The sequence below is a fragment of the Anneissia japonica genome, unplaced genomic scaffold (genome assembly GCF_011630105.1).
Source record: "Anneissia japonica isolate Jap-2015-1 unplaced genomic scaffold, ASM1163010v1 scaffold284983_len440753_cov197, whole genome shotgun sequence".
NCBI classification, from domain to species: domain Eukaryota; kingdom Metazoa; phylum Echinodermata; class Crinoidea; order Comatulida; family Comatulidae; genus Anneissia; species Anneissia japonica.
In genome coordinates, this window is record NW_022682882.1 from 269,380 (window position 1) to 291,354 (window position 21,975).

Here is a 21,975-nt window from a genome sequence, read left to right on the forward strand (position 1 = left end):
GCCCGACCCTGATTTTCTAGCCGCCTGTCTTTTTTTTTTTTTTTTTTTTTTTTGTAAAAAAGTGATGGAAATCGACTAAAAAATGCCAATATTTGAGGAAAAACGATAGTTTTTTCATTTCTCAGCACAGGGAACAAGATGTGAAGTGCGCCACTAACTAACATTACAAGTATGTTTTTTCTGCAGAAAAAAAAATTGATTCCTTCCCTCAACTCATATCCGTGTGCTTATGATTTGATTGGTAGTATAGTAGGTGTGTACATGTTTTTATTTGGTTCTTTTTAGATAATAAACAATGTTTTAAATATGATAATAATAAAGTACTATGAAGACAAATAATAGGTTACGACCTACGCTTCAACTGGCAGGTGTTTTAGGCCTAGCCTATGTAACTAGGCCTAGACCCTAGTAATGTAGTGAGGCCCACCTGGCCTAGCCTAGCACTGCAGCAGTTAGTCTATACGGAACCACAAGTCAATGCCTATTAAAATAAATATTGTGCAAACAAACCTTTTATGTAAAATGTGGTGTCCGTTATGGCCTTTGTCAAAGATTTGACTCTAGTAGAGTCAGTCTGAGGCCTAGTTAGGCCAGCTAAAAATTTTTTTTTTTTAAATCCTCCCCCCCCCCTGAACATTTTTGAGGGTGTGACGCTAAACAAGTACATTTTTTTTTGGCCGTAAACATATTTTGCCTTTTATTTGTCGATATAGTTGGGGTGCCCTACTGCCTGTCCATTTCAAGCAGGCTTAGGCCAGGCAGGCCTTCGCCTAATGTAATTTCTGTTTTGTCGTCTTCGTTTTATTGAAACATCATCATGAGATCAATAGACATAATTTTATGTAATATAATAGACATAATAAAGGGTGAAGCTCAAAAGACGTCTAGAAAACCGATTCCGTTCCGATGGCTGTAATATGAAAAAAATTAGGCCTACAATAGTTTAGTAATACGTTTTGAATCGCATATAATAAGTTTGACTTTCGGAGAAGCAGACACAAGGTCATTGACCTACGTAGTTTGATTCCTTGTACGCCGCCATTCCAGGAATGCATAAGAGAAAATAGCTAACTGGCTTGTTCGGTAGCATACAGACGTAATATGCGTGGCTTCAGTGATAATGGAGTTATTTGCCCAATATGATTTTAGCGAAGCGTTGCTTTTTTACATTTAAATTGTGTTACGTTTCATTTAAATTCAGTCATAGTTAATACAAGATCATTAATTTTGTTGATGTCCTCACAATTACAACAGTAAGTACTGTACTTTCTGTCAATCAGTTGAACCTTGGAGGACTAATTCCTCCATGTTTGAACATATCTTGCCTTTTCTCGCCTCGTGTTTAGTCTCACACATGCTTAGCAGGCCGGTCGGAGACGTGTACTCTGGATTTTCTGAATAAATAGAGCGTTGCACTTCCTAGATTTTAGAACGAGGTATTTTGTGTTTAAAATTGTGTTTCTAATGTTTACAACATCATTCAGGTGACGGTCGGGAAACGCAACACCGATCGTTCAGTAGAAGTTTGTTTTTGTAAATAATTCTCAAATTTTACAACTTGAAAAAAACCACTAATTCACCGTGATTTTTTTTTGTGGGGGGGGGGGGGTTGTGCCCCTAGATACGTACGCCACTGCACTTGGTTGTAAAGAGCAGCTATGCTTAGCCTGCGTACTTGTATGAGTGTGGCCTTAGTCCGACGAGTGCGTTTGATGCGAATCGGGCCTAGAATACTTTAACCTGAGGGGGAGAGGGGGAGCAATAGTTCCCGAAATTTGCCGACAGGAGGTCCGACATGTCCTCCGTCATGGACTCGGGGATCTCTGGCTGGAACCCCCATCTTGCAAACTTAAAAATGTTAATGTAAACGTTAATAGGTACCAAAAACCGCACCAAGTTGTGGTGTAACATACGAAAAGCATTTGACGAAAAAAATCTGGAACGGTTAATGAGATAAAGATTTTGGAATATTTGAAAACTGGACAGAAAAAAGGGTGTATCCAGGTAATTCTTCAGTAAAGTGCCATTTTCTTGTCCCTGTGTTTTAATGTAATATATAAAAAAAAGGAAATTTTACTTTTATTGCGTTAATGTAATCTTGAACATATTTGTTAATAAAATGAGTTGTTAAATATTTTAAAAGTAATCGACATGCTGTTTATTTTTTAACAAAAACCCCCAAAGTCGCGCACTATGAATGTATTATTACATTATTTAAGAATTCCTAATGTCATAATTTGTAAAATAAATAACTTAATATCTACCGTATGGCACTAGTATCGTTTTGAAATGTTGCCAGTAAAAAGATAAAAATTACCCCTTAATGACCTTTTACCCCTTATCCCTGAACACCCTATAGACCTTGCCTTATGCCAATGTATGTGTGCAAAGGACAAGACTGTGCTACGTTATTTGTGAGACAAGTAGTCTTTTATACGATTTTTGGTTTTTTGACCCTAATGCCCATTACGTGACTTTTGACCCCAAGTTGTGAACAACACATAAATGGGAGGTGGCACCGGTCCTACTGACCAAATTTTAATTAAATCGGTCTAGTAGTTTGCCACTAGTAGCCTTTTAAAATGTTGCCAGAAAGAAAGAAAAAAGAACTAGAGATACTATGTTCAATAGAGTATGAACCCAGTCATTTTTAAGAGATAACCACTGTGACCTTAAATCTCAACTTGTGGACACCCCATGTCTATCTAATGCAATTGGTCCAATCGTTAGTCACTAGAAATACTTGATAATTTTCACTATAGTGAACCTTGTGAATTTTTACCTATAGATGAAGAGTAGTTTTTCATGTTTAGAAGCACCTAAGGATCACTCCTTGTAAATTCGAGCTCAATTGGGCTATTTTGAAAATTTGACCCCGATGAACCCTATGTAACCACTGATGCCAGACAAGGGTGTAGGAGGTGTCACTGATTCTTAATGGTAAAATTTGATTAAACTCGGTTCAATCGTTTGCCATGGTAAAGAGTATTTTTTTTTTAGAAGGTCCTAAGGATCATTCCTGGTAAATTTGAGCTCAATTGGGCTATTTTGAAAATTCAACCCCGATGACCCCTTTGTGACCCCTGATCCCAGACTGAGGTGTAGGAGGTGTCGCCGGTTCTTAATGACAAAATTTCACTGCACTTGGTTGTAAAGAGCAGCTGTGCTTAGCCTACATACTTGTATGAGTGTGGCCTTGGTCCGACGAGTGCGTTTGATGCGAATTGGGCCTAGAATACTTGGACCTGAGGGGGAGGGGGGGGGGAAATAGTTCACGAAATTTGCCGACAGGAGGTCCGACATGTCCTCCGTCATGGACTCGGGGATCTCTGGCTGGAACCCCCAGCTTGCAAACTTAAAAATGTTAAATGTAAACGTTAATAAGAACTACAGACCGCATCAAGTTGTGGTGTAACATACGAAAAGCATTTGACGAAAAAAATCTGTAACGGTTAATGAGATAAAGATTTTGGAATATTTGAAAACTGGACAGAAAAAAGGATGTATCCAGGTAATTCTTCAGTAAAGTGCCATTTTCTTGTCCCTGTGTTTTAATGTAATATATTAAAAAAAAGGAAATTTTACTTTTATTGCGTTAATGTAATCTTGAACATATTTGTTAATAAAATGAGTGGTTAAATATTTTAAAAGTAATCGACATGCTGTTTATTTTTTAACAAAAACCCCCAAAGTCGCGCACTATGAATGTATTATTACATTATTTAAGAATTCCTAATGTCATAATTTGTAAAATAAATAACTTAATATCTACCGTATGGCACTAGTATCGTTTTGAAATGTTGCCAGTAAAAAGATAAAAATTACCCCTTAATGACCTTTTACCAGTTATCACTGAACACCCTATAGACTCTGCCTTATGCCAATGTATATGTGCAAAGGACAAGACTGTGCTACGTTTGTGAGACAAGTAGTCTTTTATACGATTTTTGGTTTTTTGACCCTAATGCCCCTTATGTGACCTTTGACCCAAGTTGTGAACAACACATAAATGGGAGGTGGCACCGGTCCTACTGACCAAGTTTTAATTAAATCGGTCCAGTAGTTTGCCACTAGTAGCCTTTTAAAATGTTGCCAGAAAGAAAGAAGAAACTACTCGGAAACAAAACCCAGTCAGCAAGCTGCTGACTGGGTAAAGAAAGAAAGAAGAAACTGCTGGGGGAAAAAACCCAGTCAGCATGATACTGACTGGGTAAATACATATAATTTGACATTTTCATGCTAAAAAAGTGTGTCACATGTACAGTTCTTTAAAATGCCATTATAGCTGTTAGCAAAATGACAACAAGTTATGGATCAAACCATTTTGGTTGAAGGGACCATACAGTAAGAAACAGTCCATTCTTGTACAGTTAAACCACAGACTGTGGTTAAATCATTTATAGCTGAAGAATTCGTGCATTTCTAATAACAACCAGAAAAGTACCTTTATTCTGCATTATCTCCGAGTGTTTCAGACTATGTTTTTAAATATTTAAAAAATCTGTATCTTATTAACCATTCCCATGTTTTTCGTCAAATATGCTTTTTGTTTCTTAGAAAATTCAGTTGTACAACCATGGACCTTATTAATAGGTCCATGGTACAACTTATCAACATCATTGGTCAGCGACAGCTGCCTATCACCCATACTGCGGTTTTCGTGATATAAAGAAAAATTAAAAATTTCCCACCACAGCGTTCTCATGCCTGGCACATAGAGACCTAGTATTTCGCGCACCGCATTAATAGCAATGCCACATATGCCTACCTGGAAAAGCAACGGTAGTGGTAAATGTTCGTTGAATAATGCCATTTGTCATTTGCGTTATTTTGATAGTTGAAATTGAAGATATACAGACGTACTTGCCCATGTTTCGGTATGCATCTGCATATGTCCTTACAAAACTCTGTACTATCATATGGGGCTTGTGTTGTACATCTGTTATCCTGCTGAACAGAACATACCAGTATTGTGGAATTGAAGGCATGATCTCTTTGGTACCAAACACAAATGCATCACCAACTGATCTATTTTGATGTAACAATAATTATTCGTTTATTCTAATATACAGTAGTAATACTACACGTGCAATTGCAACATGATGGTGTAGAGAATATAACTATGCTAATGGTATGTCTTAATAATAATTATAATAAAAATAAAAATAAAAATAAAAATAATAATAATAATTTCTCTGCTATGTTTAGGATTGCGATCGTATGACTGAAGGAAGAGTGTCAGAACATCAAGGGTATGGTCGATCGATCCTAATACTTGAAGTGACAAGTCACAATGTACACATGAGGTCACTAGCTCTGGTTCAGAGAAGCGCTGCACACGACAAACTATATTCCAAATTGGAAAAAAAAGACATGAATCAAGAAACGAACATCGTTCAGAAAAGGGAAGAACGAATTCCGTCGCAATTTGAGTCGTGCTTTAGACAGTTTGTTAATGGCGACTTTAAGCGTCGATATATTACCAAGTGTGATTTCAACGATGAACAGTTCAGAAATGGTAGACCTTTCGATAGCCCTGAACTGTGCCTACAGCGTCATAACCACGAGGATGATCCCACCGATCATAATTCAATGAGTACGGTTAATTCTCATCAGACTCAATGTCACCAGATGACAAGAGTTATTCAGGAAAGCAATACTTTCAGCATTGATAAACCCACCCTTATTTCCGGTTCTTCATTTAAGGAATTTATTAATAATAATCATCATGTTACTACACCTGACACCAATGGATCAACATCTGAAGCAATAAACTCGGAACGATCGTTCTTTAGTGAATTCGAAACATTTTTAGATTCTTTCAAAACCGGATTCGATGCATCTTCTTTTGAAGACAAATCACATAAAGAGTTGCAATCGTTGACACCAAAAGTTATCATGCCGTCAAATGTATTGCTTAAAGGACCTCCAATGGTTGCTGATTTGAGTGCGTGCGTCCATGCACCGAAGACGATGAGAATTGGTATGAAGGGAACAATGGTAACGGATGTGATAAGTAAAGCCAATGAGACCGCCTTGAAAGTAACCAAAAAGATAATGAAGACGCCGGCTTTTGGAAGTGACAAGGTGGTAGATCTACCGGCCAAAAGTCATCAGAAACATCGTAAATCAACATGGGACGATACCCAAGCGCCAGATGGTGTGTTGAAATCTATTTTGAAACGAAGATCCAATTTCAACCATAGATGCGGGAAAAAGAGAGTCACGTTTGCTGAAGGTGTACTGGTTAGTAGGAAAGGTTTGTTGACATCAGAAGAGCATCCAATAAAATCAGATGATACCATGAAAGAAACTTCGAGGAAAAGACCGAAAATTGAACTTACAAGGGCACAGAGGTCATTATCGGCAATAGTGAAGCGATTGAAGATGGAAAGAGCGAATGGAAAAAACGTTCAAGACGTTCCTCGTGCCGCTCGTACATCAGTTCTAATGGGCATGAATCTGACATCCAAAGATGCGCGGCACAGGACGGTCAAATCCATTCCGGCGGTAGTGATGAGTGAAAAGAAAAGTAATACTTCAGTCGTAGGAAATAATGTTTATGAAGAAAAGAAGGATATTAAGCGTGATGAGAGTAGATGTGAGTCACTGAAAGAAGATCACACAGAGCACATGACACATCGCATAATGCATGGTGAGGTCAAGACACGCGAATACCTGGTGCAAAATAACAGAAACGATGATGAAATCGTGAAATTAGTCAGCGATGTACATGACATGAAAAGTGATGTATGTGAAAGTCAGAGCTATGCACGTGAAAAGACGACACATAGGCCTACTATGAACAATTGTACCAAGTGCAACAGAAAATTCAAAGATATCTACAATTTGCAACGTCATGAACGAGCGCACTCGATGGAGAAATTACATGCATGCGAATTCTGCAAAGAAAGGTTCTCTTTAAGCAGTGAAAGAAATAAGCATGAACGTACTCATGGCATTGAGAAGACACTTTGTTCATGTCAAGAATAATAACAGAAAAGCAATATTAGTAATCATAAAATCTATATCCAGATTTATCTGCAAATTATTTTATTATAGTCCTGAAAGCTTAGGCATGATAATACGTCTGGTACTTTACGTTTTCAACCACTTTTTTTCGTAACCGCTTGATTTTATGAAGCATTGTTAAATAGTACTGTAGTTTAGGCCAAACGCTTAACTGTTTATTTTTCTTGTTTATCGCTTATAACAATGCTATCGTTGTTGCCTAACAGAAACTGTTAATTATTTTTTAAAAGAAAATACACTCTATAGAAAATTAAATGAGTTTGATTCCATCGTTTTGTTCTGTTTTATAGAAGTTTATATATCAAATCATTTATTAATAATACAGTATTTAGTCTGGTATAGTTTCATTACTGCCTGTGTAACGGTTTTCAATGATAATAAATCGAAATCGAATGAAAACAAGGAACATACCGTTACACAAGGGTCTATATGAAGAGCTTGTGTTTTTTTAATGTTTCCGATATGTACGTTCGTCCTAAGTACGCTAATGGTCCCTATGATTTTTTAGCCTAAATCCTTGCTCACACGTCGCCGTACGAGCATCGGCAACGAATCTATCTCCGGTTTTTGTGAGTGCTCGATGCGACAGCGTCCTGATTGTTGTTGGCAGCCCGGGGAGTGAATCGTCATTAAAAACGGTCCGTTGCTGACGCCTCGTCCCGGCCGTTTCGATCTTTATAGAATCGCGTTGTCTGACGACCGTCTGCGTCCGTGTGTGCCCGGCTTTAGATTAATGCCGCTAACATTTAGTTCCCATAGTTTTTTTTTTTTTCAAGATTTGTTAAATAGGCCCATTTACGAGGTGTTATAATGACAAAAAACCCAGTCAACTTTAGCGTCATAATACCGACGTAGGCAGGGAAGGAGATGGAGAGTTTGGAGTTCCCGATAGGTGCCTTTATTTATTGGGGCAGGCCGGGCCAGGCCATCAGAACCAGGCCACCCACAACCTTTTTGGGTCTACAGGGCGGGTGGGGAAATTTTTCCCACTGGTATAGTATCACACATGCCATACGAGAGCACGAATTACGCCAGATCATTTTACGTTACTCGGTGATTGCTATCGCTTTATGGTTCAAATTATGATCTTAATGCAGAATATATTAGCGTCCCAGTAGGCCTCTCAGATTTTGAAAATATGCGATTGGCACTTCCATAAGGAGGTCTAATAAATAATAACAGGTTAGCCTACTCGCTCATACCACGGTAGGTGTAGGCTTAATTCAAATTTTTTAGCAATGAATATACGTAAAGGAGGTAAACAACTTTTCCCAGGCTCTGTGTTCATATTCTTCTTTTGCCAATTTCAGGCTCAAAATGCTCTTAGCCGACTCAAAAGTCGGAACTAAATTTAGGTCGGCTCAGGTCCGGCTTTGTGACATTTTGATTGTCCACACATAAAAAATGCAGACTTTGAGCCGACGTAACTCGTGTGATTGGGCTCTCCTTTACTTCCCGATGAAATTCCCGGGAGGCACTCGTTCTAGCACTATAATACATCAGCCGTGGGTCACTCGCCTGTCAATGGTAATTATGGCAACCCCATTCCTTCCATGGTCTAAAAACGCTCCCTCTATATTTTGGGGTGGAGGATTAGAGTTTATTCGTATACATTTAAAAAAAAATTTATGTTTTTTTAAATAAAAACACTGAGGCTAAAATTGCTTAAAAATAAAAACAAAATAAGAACAAATTGAGGCTGAGTTAAAATGTCAAGTGAGGTTTCTATTTTAAAACAAATAGAAAACCAAAAAAATATATATGTACCTTATGTGCAGTAGGTGCGACATAATTATACCCTCTGTAATAGGTGACTACCAGTCATTTGGGCTCTTTTATCTACATTCCAGTACAGTCAATGCCGTAGCCAGGATTTTCAAACAGGTGGACAATATCAGTGTGGATCCACTTTACGCGTAAATTCAAACAATGTTACCCATTTTACGCAAAAATGTGAAAAATCTGGACCCATTTCTTAAATTTTACCTATTTTAAGCTAAATATGAGAAATCTGGACCCATTTTTCAAAAAAAGGTCAAGTTCTGTGTTTCAATGGTACCACCATGAATAGGCCAAGTTAACAAAACAGTTAAGAAAATTATAAAATAGTAACTAATGATGATTTTGCATAAAATTATAATAAATAATATTTTAAAATATTAGTTGTATGATTTAAGTTGTCCGGAGATTAAATGGAATCTGGGCTTTCATATAGCGTTGCTTACGGTAGTCCTAGAGGCAATCGGGAAGGCTGGCCTTCGACCCACCAATTAGATTTACCGTCTTAAATATACAGTAGCCTTACTACGAATATCCATTCCAGCCGAGTTAGGGTAATAAGCAAAATAATCAGGAACGGTATTTTAAAATTGGCCGCTTAGTTGGCAAGATTTTTTTTGTGTGAATTTTCAAGTAAATACTTTTGTTAACCTACATAATTATACAAACTAAGCAATTAGGTCATAATATTTATTTTTTCAGGTTTTTAGGACATGGCGAACAATTTAAACATGGAGTATATTAGAGTTTACTATTATTAGTACTATTTTACTAACAGAAGGTTTACAACAGGCCAACTGAGGATGATCAGTACACGTTCAGTGTCCTCCGGGTCAGTTTGTCATTGCATTGGAATGCGTCCTGTATTTTGTGGGTAAAACTTAGTAAAACCACATTTGCCAAGTCAGTATTGGGGGTGGCTGAAACGAGCTTTATGGTTTGTAGTGTACGGTCAATCCGTGCTTAAACATGGGGAGGGGCCTAGGACCCCAGATGGGGCATAGTACTGGAACCGGCGTTCTAGCTTTTTTATAAGTGGTATTTAATTGATGTTAAGGATAACATTACTATTACAATTAAAATTTAAGTTCCACACCACGTTTTCAGAATATCAAATCAAATCAAATTTACCTGGTAACCTTGGATGAAAAAAAGTCCACTTAGGCCTATAATTTTTTTGCAGAGTAACATTCATTAAAAAAAATTCTCTTACAGTGTATATATTATTAGCTCATGCTTTTCATAGGATTTGATAGTCATTCGTATTGTTCCACTCGCTCTGAAACTGAGTGCGGTTTTAACTATATAGAAGAATTGTTAATAGTAGGGGAACAGGGGTGGCCAAGATTTGCCCGACAGGGGTCGACGTACACGCAGTGGTGGCGCCAGGACCTGCCCGACGGAGGGGGGGGGGGCTAGTCGAGCGAATCGAGTCTCACTTGGCTGGGGGACAGAGGGCCGCCTAATTTGATGAATTATGGCGAATTTTTATTACTTATTTGATAGCAATTGAGTTACTATAATACGACTTCATATAGGCTATGCTTTCTAATGTTGAAATCAGCTTCCCAAACCAAAACATTTTGAATAAAGCAAGAAACAAAGAGTGCAATGTAACCATGCAATTTATTTTCAAATCCTCATTCTTGGAAGTGAAATTCTATATTGGAAATTTTTCATGAAATCTGTCATGGTCGAGGTTGCTTCACCTATCACGATGTATTCCAACCATTATGAGGTTATCTAAATGAGCATTTGTCATAACAGAACGCAAACTATTTTTAATTAGTCTCATTGAATTATTATTGTTATTGTTGTGATGAAAAGTTAACACAAACAATATGGTGGCTAAACGAATATTACCTTTAAAAATTTGTTTTGATTTGTTTGTTCCCCGACAAAATTTATCGTCTTCCCCGACGCCACCACTGCGTCCACGACTGTTAAAGCGTATGTGGGCGTGGTAGGGCGCTGTTCAAAATCGCTCGGAAGTGGTCCAGGGGGTCAGGAATCTATAAACTATGACGATTTAGGGATTTCAAGGACACTGTTACGAAAGCAAGATATAATATACAAGACTGTAATGTATCAGAATAGGTAGATGATCAGAACAACGTACACAGTGTATCACTTAATATGTTTGAACTTATAACGAGATCTTCAAATTGTAGGCCTATTGTGAAAAGCATTTCTAAAAATAGCATAATTTATTTAAATAAACAACAGAATACTCAGGGATTGTAAACTAAAAACTTTATAGGCCTATGGCTTGTTATTTTATCGGCGCCACGGGGTGGGGGGTAGGTAGTTTTCTTTATCNNGACCCCCCCCACACCCCCCCCCCCCCCCAAAAAAAAAAAAAAAAAAAAAAACCAAAAAACGAACAAACGTATTAGCAAACTATCTACAGTATCTATAAAATCGATTAAATAAGTCTCTGAAACCTCTAAATTGTCATTTTTCGGGGGCTTCGCCCCCTGAATCACTTTCGAGACATTTTGAGCGACACCCGACCTCGCCCACTTCGGGGCGCATATTTCCCCCTAAAATTTTACCCTGCCCCTCACTTGATCCCCTTACTTGAACCCCTCCACAAATTTTAGATTCTGGCGCTGCAACTGAGTGGGTGAGGTGTGTGTCAATCTATATTGAGGTCAATAAACTGTTCTAACCCGAACAAGCATGTTCATCATACTGTACTATAGTATCGCACTCTTTGAGTGGCCAATTATTTTTTCCAGCAATATGACTTCCCAGGGCCTTATCATACTATGAGGCGCCATCTGTTAACTTATTATTTAGCAAAAATAACATGGCTTTTTACGTTATATATTTATATATTATTTTATATAATATATAATATTTTATATAATATATAATTTTTTATATAATATATAATTTTTTATATAATATAATTTATTATATATTATATAAAAAATTATATATTATATAAAATATTATATATTATATAAAATATTATATAATATATAATTTTTTATATATTATATAAAAAATTTAAAAATCATCATCTATTGATACATTTGTTCATAATGATTTTTAGTCATGAGAAGAACACTGGATCGTGCCACGACTGAACCCCGCAGACTGAAAGTTAAGGTGGTATAAGCCCATTAGCCACATGTTATACACTAGGCTCAGAGTAGTCAACGTGTGTCCACTCCAGCCAAAAAAAATTAAGACTGCCAATCTTCACAAGCAGGGGTGAAAAATAACCTCCTACTATACCAATTTTTTGTAAGGAAGATGGCGCCTCATATTTATCTTGCTATTTAGGTGAGTGTGTGTGTGGGTGTGAAAAAAAAAGGAATCAACTGGCATACGAGGTCGCCTAAAATCCGGGTCCCTCACAAAGTCCAGCTCCAGCTGTCTTAAGCCTACAAAAAACATTATATTATTTATGTTTGCTATTATATTATTTACGTTTGTTATTATATTATTTACGTTATTATTATATTATTTAAATTTATTATTATATTATATATGTTTATTATTATATTATTTATGCCTATTAGTATATTATGTACGTTTATTATTATATTATTTATGCCTATTATTATATTATATATGTTTGTTATTATATTATACACGTTTATTATTATATTATGTACGTTTAGTATTATATTATGTATGTTTATTATTATATTATATATGTTTATTATTATATTATTTACATTTATTATTATTATACATTTAGTATTATTATGTACGTTATTATTATATTACGTACGTTTAGTATTATACTATTTACGTTTGTTATTTTATTATGTACGTTTCATGTTATATTATTTATGTCTTTTATTATATTATGTAAGTTATTATTATATCATATATGTTTACCATTATATTATTTACATCTTTTAGTATATTATGTACGTTTATTATTATATTATACATGTTTATTATTGAATTACAGACGTTTTGTATTATATGATGTACGTTTATTATTATATTATATACGTTTATTATTATATTATGTACGTTCAGTATATATCATGTGCGTTTATAAGTATATTTATAACGTACGTTTATTATTACATTACATACATTTATTTTATTTGCATATAGTAGTATACTATTGACGTTGTTATTATATTATATTATATTCGTTCAGTATATATTGTGTGTGTTTATTAGTATATTTATAACGTACGTTTATTATTACATTACATACATTTATTTTATTATTTGCAAATAGTAGTATACTATTGACGTTATTACTATATTATGTACGTTTAGTATGATATTATTAACGTATGTTGTTATATTATAGGTCTATAGGTTAAGTATTATATTATACACGTTTGTTATTATATTACGTATGTCTAGTATTGTATTATTTACGTTTGGTATTATATTATGTATGTTTAGTATTGTTATTTACGTCTATTATTATATTATGATGTTTTTATTATATGTCGTTCATTTATTACTATATTATAGAAGTTTAGTACAGTATTATATTTTCTATACTCACTATTATAATTATGTACATTACTTACTTGATACTTGATATAAGTGGGAAAAGTTAGGCAAACGCCTTTAAGACCCCACAGCTGTCCAGTCTGTTCTTGAAGGTGTTTACAGTTGTGGCAGCAAACAACCTCTTGTGGTAAGCTGTTCCAGATATTTATTACGCGATGTGAGAAGAATTCCATTCTGCATTTCAAAAATTTGTTAAGTTTCACATTTACTACAGTATTATTTTATTGCAGTTCACTTGTATATGGCAGTTGAGTGGTATATTATGGAAGTTGAGTAGATATTATGGCTGATCATTATGTTGTTATACCGACTGCTTATATTTCCTGTACAGAGGATTGTGGGCTGGCTGTTAGTAGGGCAATTCTTGACCCTAGGTCAGACCACAGATAATTGTATCTAGCTAGGCAGTACATGTGTCAACCTCTTAATTTTTCAACTATGGCAGTGTAGGGCACTTGTTGACCCTAACAAAAATATTAGAGAAACGCAAGTGCGATGTTTTTATGCTGTGCGACGAAATAAACAATTTATCGAGCATATTTTCCAGGTTCCGAGAATACGAAACAGATTTATACTACATTTACATTATACACACAAACCAGACTTACACAAAATTTTTATATTTCCAATTTTCAACCCCAGAGAACACACATTCATCGGCAGATGACCCTGAGAGGTGCGCTCTAACCCCGAAAATTTGTTTTCTTCCACATTTAATTGATGGGTGTCTATAAAATGAAGACCGAAGAAAGAAGACCCAAAAACGAAGAACCCAATTTGATAATACACCAGGCAGTCACAATATCAAAATTGCGAAATTTTTTGGGATGTCTGTTTTCAAGGGTCTTCGTTTTATAGACATCCTATATGGGTGTGTACAAAACAAAGACCCAAGACACGAAAATCGAAGACCCACACTTTTCTCTCTTTTTTAATGATACTACACCAGACTGTCACAAAATCATAATAGAGATTATTTATACTGTACTTTTGTTTGTGATGTTATCAAGTGTCTCCGCTTTATAGACACCCTGGGTGTCTAGAAAACGAAGACCGAAAACCTGCAAAAACGAAAACCTCCACCAGAATAACATTAAATTGACTCAAATTCAGGCAATTAATGTGCTAGAAAGCTAAATATTATATATACATAGCATGAAATGATTTAAAAAAAAACAACAACAACAAAATTGCTATCACGATTAAGAGAAAAACATGTGGTCTTCGTTTTTCGGGTCCTTGGGCTTCGTTTTGTAGACACCCATATACAGTAGGCATGAGTGTACCCAAGGGAGGGAGTGGGAAAGGTCGTACGACCTCCCCCCCCCCCACTCCCCAAATTTTCAAAGGTTCACATTTTTTACAGACATTTTTTAGGGCCTTTTCACAATGAAATAAATAAAAAACATTGATGAGGTGCCAGCAATGAGTCCAAAGACCTTGCCAATTGCCAGGGATTTGAAATAGAGGGGGCCCAAGGAGGGAGTTTGACAGATGGAGGATCTGAATCACCTCAGCCCCACCATGGTTGGGACTGAAATAAGAAACTTTACGAGTATGGCCTCTAGATGACCGGACACTCTCAGACTTAAAGTTTGAATGTAATTTTTTTTCCTCCAATGTTTTACAATTTTTGAAAAATTTAGGGGGAGCGGGTGGTCCCCCTTCTTGAATAGGCCTGTGCCTGCGAAAGGTTATTTAGGCCTACACCAAAGATCTTTAGTTTAGACTGAATTGGGGAAACGGTGGTATTTCGTCGCACAGCATAAAATCACCGCACTTGTGTTTCTCTAATATCTTTGGTAGGGTCAACAAGTGCCCTACACTGCCATTGTTGAAAAATTAAGAGGTGGTTAACACATGTACCCTACCACAGAAGTCTTCCTAAAAGTAACTCTGCCACAGGCCCAATTCTCTGTGTTTCAGTCAATACAAGAGGCTGCCAGTGCGAGCTTGTGGTTTTACTGCCTAGCTAGATACAGTTATCTGTGGTCTGACCTAGGGTCAAGAATTGCCCTACTAACAGCCAGCCCACAATCCTCTGTACAGGAAATATAAAAAGTTGGTATAACAACATAATGAACAGCCATGATGTACTACTCAACTTCCATAATATACTGCTCAACTGCCCTATACAAATGAACTGCAATGAAATAATAGTGATGTGTATAACATCATAAGGAAGGAGATAATATAATAGTGAATTAAACAAAATAATAATGAATGTACATAATTAATAATAGTGTATTGATAATATAATACTAAACTTTTATAATATAATAATAAATGAACGATATAATAACAACATACATAATATAATAATAGACGTAATAATATAATACTAAACATACATAATATAATAGCAAACGTAAATACTACAATGCAAAACTTACATAATACAATAACAGACGTGTATAATATAATACTTAACCTATATAATATAACAACAAACGTAAATAATATCATAGTAACGTATAATATAATAATAACGTCAATAGTATGTTACTATATGTAAATAATAAAATAAACGTATGTAATATAATAATAATAGACTACGTAATATACTAATAGACACACATAATATATACTGAACGTACATAATATAATAATAAACGTATATAATATAATACTAAACGTACATCATGTAATAATAAACGTCTGTAATATAATAATAAACATGTATAATATAATAATAATAAACGTACATAATATACTAATAGACGTAAATAATGGTAAACATATATAATATAATAATAACGTACATAATAAAATAAAAGACATACATAATATAACATGAAACGTACATAATATAATAACAAACGTAAATAGTATAATACTAAACATATAAAATATAGTAACAAACGTATACAATATAATAATAAACGTACGTAATATATTACTAAATGTAAATAATATAATAAACGTACGTAATATAAAAATAACATATATAATATAATAAATGTAAATAATATAACAATAAACATATTTAATATAATAATAAATGGGCATAATATAATAAACGCATATAATATAATAATAAACATATATAATATAATAATAAACATAAATAATATAATAATAAACGTACATAATATACTAATAGGCATAAATAATATAATAATAAACATATATAATATAATAATAATTTTAAATAATATAATAATAAACGTAAATAATATAATAGTAAACGTAAATAATATAATAGCAAACATAAATAATATAATAGTTTTTGTAGGCTTAAGACAGCTGGGGCTTTCCATAGTTTTTATTAATTTGAGTGATCTGCTAACAAAGAGACAGTAACTCCGAAAAGACACATATTTTGAGATTCAACGATTACCGTACCAAACGAATGACCCTTCCCAATGACTTGCGCTCTGGTGTGTTGGTTCTCCTGGAGCTTTTCGTTCGTACACTGATGAAATCACTGTAGCGAAATTGTAGCAATTTTATGATAACCAGGCCCAAACTTTTTCCAATTTGTATTTCAGTGGAAGTTAATATTATATTTGATCATTTCTTTGTTTCACCCACCACATCGACACCATAGGATTCCATTCCGAGCCTCCCCTAATTCAAGACCACCTCTTAAAAGTACATCCCTGTACCGGGCCGCAGACCCGGTGCCTGTACTAACAATCTTCAAACTTATAAGATATAACTTAAGTGCAAGTGTAACCGCTCTACACACAATACATAAGATGATGCCTTAAGATTGAGGTGAGCGGGGTTCGGATAGGCTTGACGAAGGAGGCACTGGACTTGTAATGAATCAAATTAAACAGTGTTTGGCTTTAAGTGAGCATATATTATATCATCAAATCGAAATTATACAAAATAGTAATTATTGCTAAAACGCAGTCAGGTTACAAATAACATATAATATAATAAGTACAAGTTAAACTTATATTTTGTTGACAAACATCTTGCTCGATGTATTTGAATCACTCAGTAGGGATGCTGTTGATTCGTAGGTCTTAACACTGTTCACGATTACCAAGTCTTCTGATAGGTGCGGATTCCAATCCTTCACTCAGTATGACTTTGGGAATCTTCTCTCAACACCTACATTTGTTGAGCAATGGAGAGTGTTAGACAACTGGGTTTCGACAGGAGAACCTGCTCTCTTTAGCTTAAGAGTAGATGTTGTGTAATGCTCAAGACTTTATTCAATGGAACAATATAATCAATATATGGATCATGGACTGATTATGATAATAATCAGTGTTTATCATGTAATAGCGTTTTAGCTATAAATGCAAATAATAATTTCATTAACAGAATATAAAGTTACTTAAAACACATAATAGGTGAGAGGCAATTTAAGATTAACTTGGTAAAAGGGTTGCATATATTATAGACAGTTATATTAAATAATCTAAACATTCAGTTGACTTAACTAAACTGGTTAAGCTAAAAAATAATAAAGCATGCTGGTCTTACCTGAATTTGTTGAGCAATGGAGAGTGTTAGACAACTAGGTTTCGGCAGGAGAACCTACTGCTCTCTTTAGCTTAAGAGTAGATGTTGTGAATTTGTTTGTGAAACAATCTACTGTACTTTTATCTGATTCGTTCCCCTCCCTAATTATCGACAACATTCCTGAGACCCTTTGTTAGGTCACATTACAGGGTATAATTACCTAGACAAGTGGTTGACCATTTAGCTAGTAGTTTATACCTCCATGTTTATACCAATACATAGCCAGTGGTTATCAGGCAAGGTGAATAATCCCATTAATTATTCTTATGGTCAGCAAGCTTCTTTGTCTTGTCTATCATGGAATTTAGGGAGGTAGGGGAGTTATTTTAAATACTTTCCCTTCTGTACCATTTTTGTACACTGGTTACACAAGATATAACTTGAGTATAACTTATTTTGAAAATGGGCCCGATTGTCTGCAATTCGATGTGGAATTTCAAAACAAGAGGGGGACAGGATGAATATTTTCGGGCCAATTTTTCTTACTTACTCACAATAATTTATCAGTACAGTAATCCGACAAGTATGAGTTGTTAGGGACAATGTAACCACAGATCCTGATGTTGGAAAAGTCATTTTTTCTGGACGTTACACCTAGGATAAATTTTCGTAGGCCTAGTATTTTTGTCTATTTATCCATAGAAAATAGGTCTAACTACAGACGTTCCGTACTTGAGATATCTGGTGGCACAGGGTGCGAACCACGGCAACTATGACAATTTAGGTGTTTCAAAGGTTTGTTTAATCAATTTTGTATTAATATGTTAGAAAAAAAACATGTATTTTTTTCTCTCCAAACGAATTGTGTTGTTTTCCCCCTGCTCTCCTTTCCCCACTGCCACCACTTCTGTTTCAATGGTCTCGAATTATTGGGAGGGTGAACTGTAATACCTGTACATTGAGAAATGAGATATGATGCTGCGGTCTCCCCGAAGTGGGCGGAGTTTAGAAAGCAGACTTTCAAGCAATTGGACGAATTCGTTCATGCGTGATTCAGTGTAACTCGGATAAAGCTATCATTTGCAGCACATTGACTCCAGAGATAAGCGAAAGGACAAGTATTGACAGTACTGAGTGTGCAAAGAAAGCGGTCCATCATTATCACAAGTATTATACACAAGGTAAGAAAATAGCAAACTGTAGCTCGTTGATGTAGTGGTGATATTTGTGTAATTAAATGGGTGCATATCAATACCTTAAAGCTAAGTAGGAAGAGAGTGCAGTAAAAGAGAGTTAAAATTATTTTATACAATACCAATTTCGACTTCCAATAGACAGTAGACATTTAGACATATACTACAGTATACTATACCAATCCTAGTCTAAACAGGGAGATGTACATCTCCCTGGTCTAAACGCCTAGGTCGCGCTTAAAAAATCATTCGAATCCATCAGTAAGTAACTTGTGTCAACTACAGGATGGAACAATGCCTAACCAAGTCTTTTTATACGAGGCTTAGAGATTGGAATTGCTTCTGTTTTTTCAGTCGTGAGAAAGTCCTGTAGTCGGGAATTAAACCCAGCAAGACCTTGGGATAAGGCAAGCTTCTACATTTAATCTATTTTAATCGGAGTTAAATGTATTGTTCTGGTGTGAAAACATAAGGCGATCCAGTAAAATGCGATCCATGAACCGAGGGTATATACAGCTGAGCCCGAACTAAACATTATGCATGCACGTTTGTGACTGAGTAGAAAACATACTTGTAAACATTGGGCTCTTCTTTCAATATGATGTAATTTATGGTGTGATGTATGTACTGTGTAGTGGCTTTCATGTGCGTGTGTACGCCGGATGTAGACTCCAAGTAATGAAATACACGCCATGTGTTGGGATTTAACGTTTCGACAATAAAAATGAAAAATTATCCTTAATAATTTTTTCATTACTGATGATTTTATCTTATTTTTTAAAAATTTTATTTAAATTCTACTCACAACATGAATAGACAATAGTCAAGTTAGAAGAAATCAGGTGAAAGTACACCTATGTGACTGGTTCAACCACCTGATCATAATATATAACATTATAATAAAAGTAAATAAAAAATAAATTATACAAATTAATCGCTATAAAACAATTAACAAAGCAAATAATAAAAGGAATATATGTATATATATGTATATATGTATATTGTTACCAGTGTCAGTTTCATCATTATAATTATTTACAATGTCCAAGAAGTGAAAGTGTGAGTTTTGTGGTGCTTTAATCATCGTGGTTAGTAATTTTGTGATTGAAGAGATGGGGATGTGTAAGACAGTAGGTATGTAGAAGGGTGTAGTTTCTGAGAAAGGGAGTAAAACCATGAAAAGGGGTGAATGACTTAGGACTTGTTAAATAACGATGTTTGAGAAATGATGGGTTAGTTGTCGAGATGTGATCAATAGAGAAAGACAATTCGTGGGACAGCCTGTGTGGAGCATGATGGTGTTGGACTTTGAACAATTTTTGCTTTGAACATTTTGACTTTTACACAACCTGAATTGAACAATTCTAATTTGGAACTGAAGATTTAATTTGAGTGACAGTAGCTAAACCACAGCAAGTATTTTCATGTATTTTGTACCGAATTATTTCATTTATATTATTCGTATTTATATAATAAATGTATATATATGTATTAATATATATATATTTGTATGTACATATGTGTATATATATATATGTGTGTGTATACATGTATATATATGTATATATGTATATATATAATGAATTTAATTAAGATAAATACATTACACACTAATAATTTAATTTTCATTACACAGTATAGACTATACAATATGTAATTTAATAATAAAGTAACAAATAATCAAATTACACCCGAACAAATTCAACCACCAGAAACATTTTTTAAAAAACATGAATACAGGAAACATTACAATAAAAATATATAAATTATACACATCATTAAGTCATTTAAAAACAATTTACAAAGCAAATATAAATTAAGATAAAAATATTACTCTAGTAAAAAAATTATATGATTAAATTTAATTTACACAATATCAATATGTAATTCAATTAATAAAGTAACAAATATTCTAAATTAAAACTAAAATTAATTAAAAGTAGTAAACGATTTAAATATAGGTCTATAAGTAAGTACTATAGGACTAGGCGATTGTTAACCAGACAGAAAGTTAGGAATGTTACCATATGGCAATTGCAAAAGAAAATTCCACTTGACGTAATGTAATGTAGTATTAAGGATCAATGGTATTAACTTGCATAACCATTTGAATCGATACCCTTCACCTGATAAATGCCTTAAATTGGTTTGACAGTTTTAATGGTCAACTTGAGTATACAGATAATCTAATAATATAACTGGACATTGTATAACTTTACCCTAGTCAGTTGGACTTGGCCTTTCTCACACTATGAATCTATGATTGTCAGTTTTGAGCCTAAGCTCTGAAGTTTGTGATACATCTTAATTAGCAGTTTTTTGAACAAGTTACTAAATCATAGAGAAAAGAAAGAATTTCTCTGATCCAATCAGAAACTCTCAAAGTATGGGGTGACTTACTTGATACACACCCCATTACCTAAAGTATAATAGGCAAACACCCCCATATCATGAGTCAGTAGTTAGATTCAATTTAGTAGAGTACACAGAAGAAAAGTACAGGGCCGAGCTGACTCCACTCAAAAAGGGTTCTCTAACATCTGAAACCTGGAGTTTAGCTGATTGTAACCAACGTACAGTTTGTGTGAATAAAAGTTTGCAGTGTACTAAAAGGAACTGTGTTATACTACTCATTAAAAAGACACCAAAAACCCATATTTAACAGTAACATGCACGTAACAGCTTTAGGACAGTCTTTGCCGTTCGTGGTAGTTAATAAAATATTACCTCCATGATAAAATCAACTTGTAAGAATCGTTACCGGCTTAATTTTTCTTTGACACAGCACGAAGAAGGCGCGGCTGTTTTCGCTCCAACTTCTTGTAACAGTAATCGTATGGATCGTAAGTAATCCTGACTTTTGACGATGATCGGTCTCCTTCTTGGAGACCGATCATCGTGTCCCACTTATCGTCACATATAATCCACTCGTTGAACCATTACAACACATTATCAACGATCTACAACCTATACTAGATAGCGACCCTGTACTTCATAAAATCATACCTAACAAACCTATGCTTGCGTACAAACAACCAGTGGCGTC

The 21,975-nt window shown here is 34.7% G+C and overlaps 2 protein-coding genes across 4 annotated transcripts in view; both read left to right on the forward strand.

Moving 5' to 3' along the window:
• Window positions 1–7,287, forward strand: part of LOC117110902 — a 7,933-nt gene extending 646 nt beyond the window's left edge. Inside the window, exons 2-3 of one of the 3 annotated variants that reach the window (XM_033253841.1) lie at window positions 187–253; window positions 5,209–7,287. In XM_033253841.1, coding sequence (XP_033109732.1) covers window positions 5,221–6,993 — 1,773 coding nt within the window. In that variant the 5' untranslated portion in view covers window positions 187–253; window positions 5,209–5,220 and the 3' untranslated portion in view covers window positions 6,994–7,287. Of the gene's footprint in view, window positions 1–186; window positions 254–1,084; window positions 1,254–5,208 lie in introns of those variants that run through there. The other 2 variants (XM_033253921.1, XM_033253772.1) reach the window with 2 other exon arrangements.
• Window positions 7,288–18,794: 11,507 nt separating this feature from the next.
• LOC117111107 overlaps window positions 18,795–21,975 on the forward strand; it is an 8,870-nt gene continuing 5,689 nt past the window's right edge. The window contains exon 1 of the mRNA XM_033254007.1: window positions 18,795–18,917. The gene's annotated coding sequence lies outside the window, so the exon portion shown is untranslated. The remainder of the gene's footprint in view (window positions 18,918–21,975) is intronic.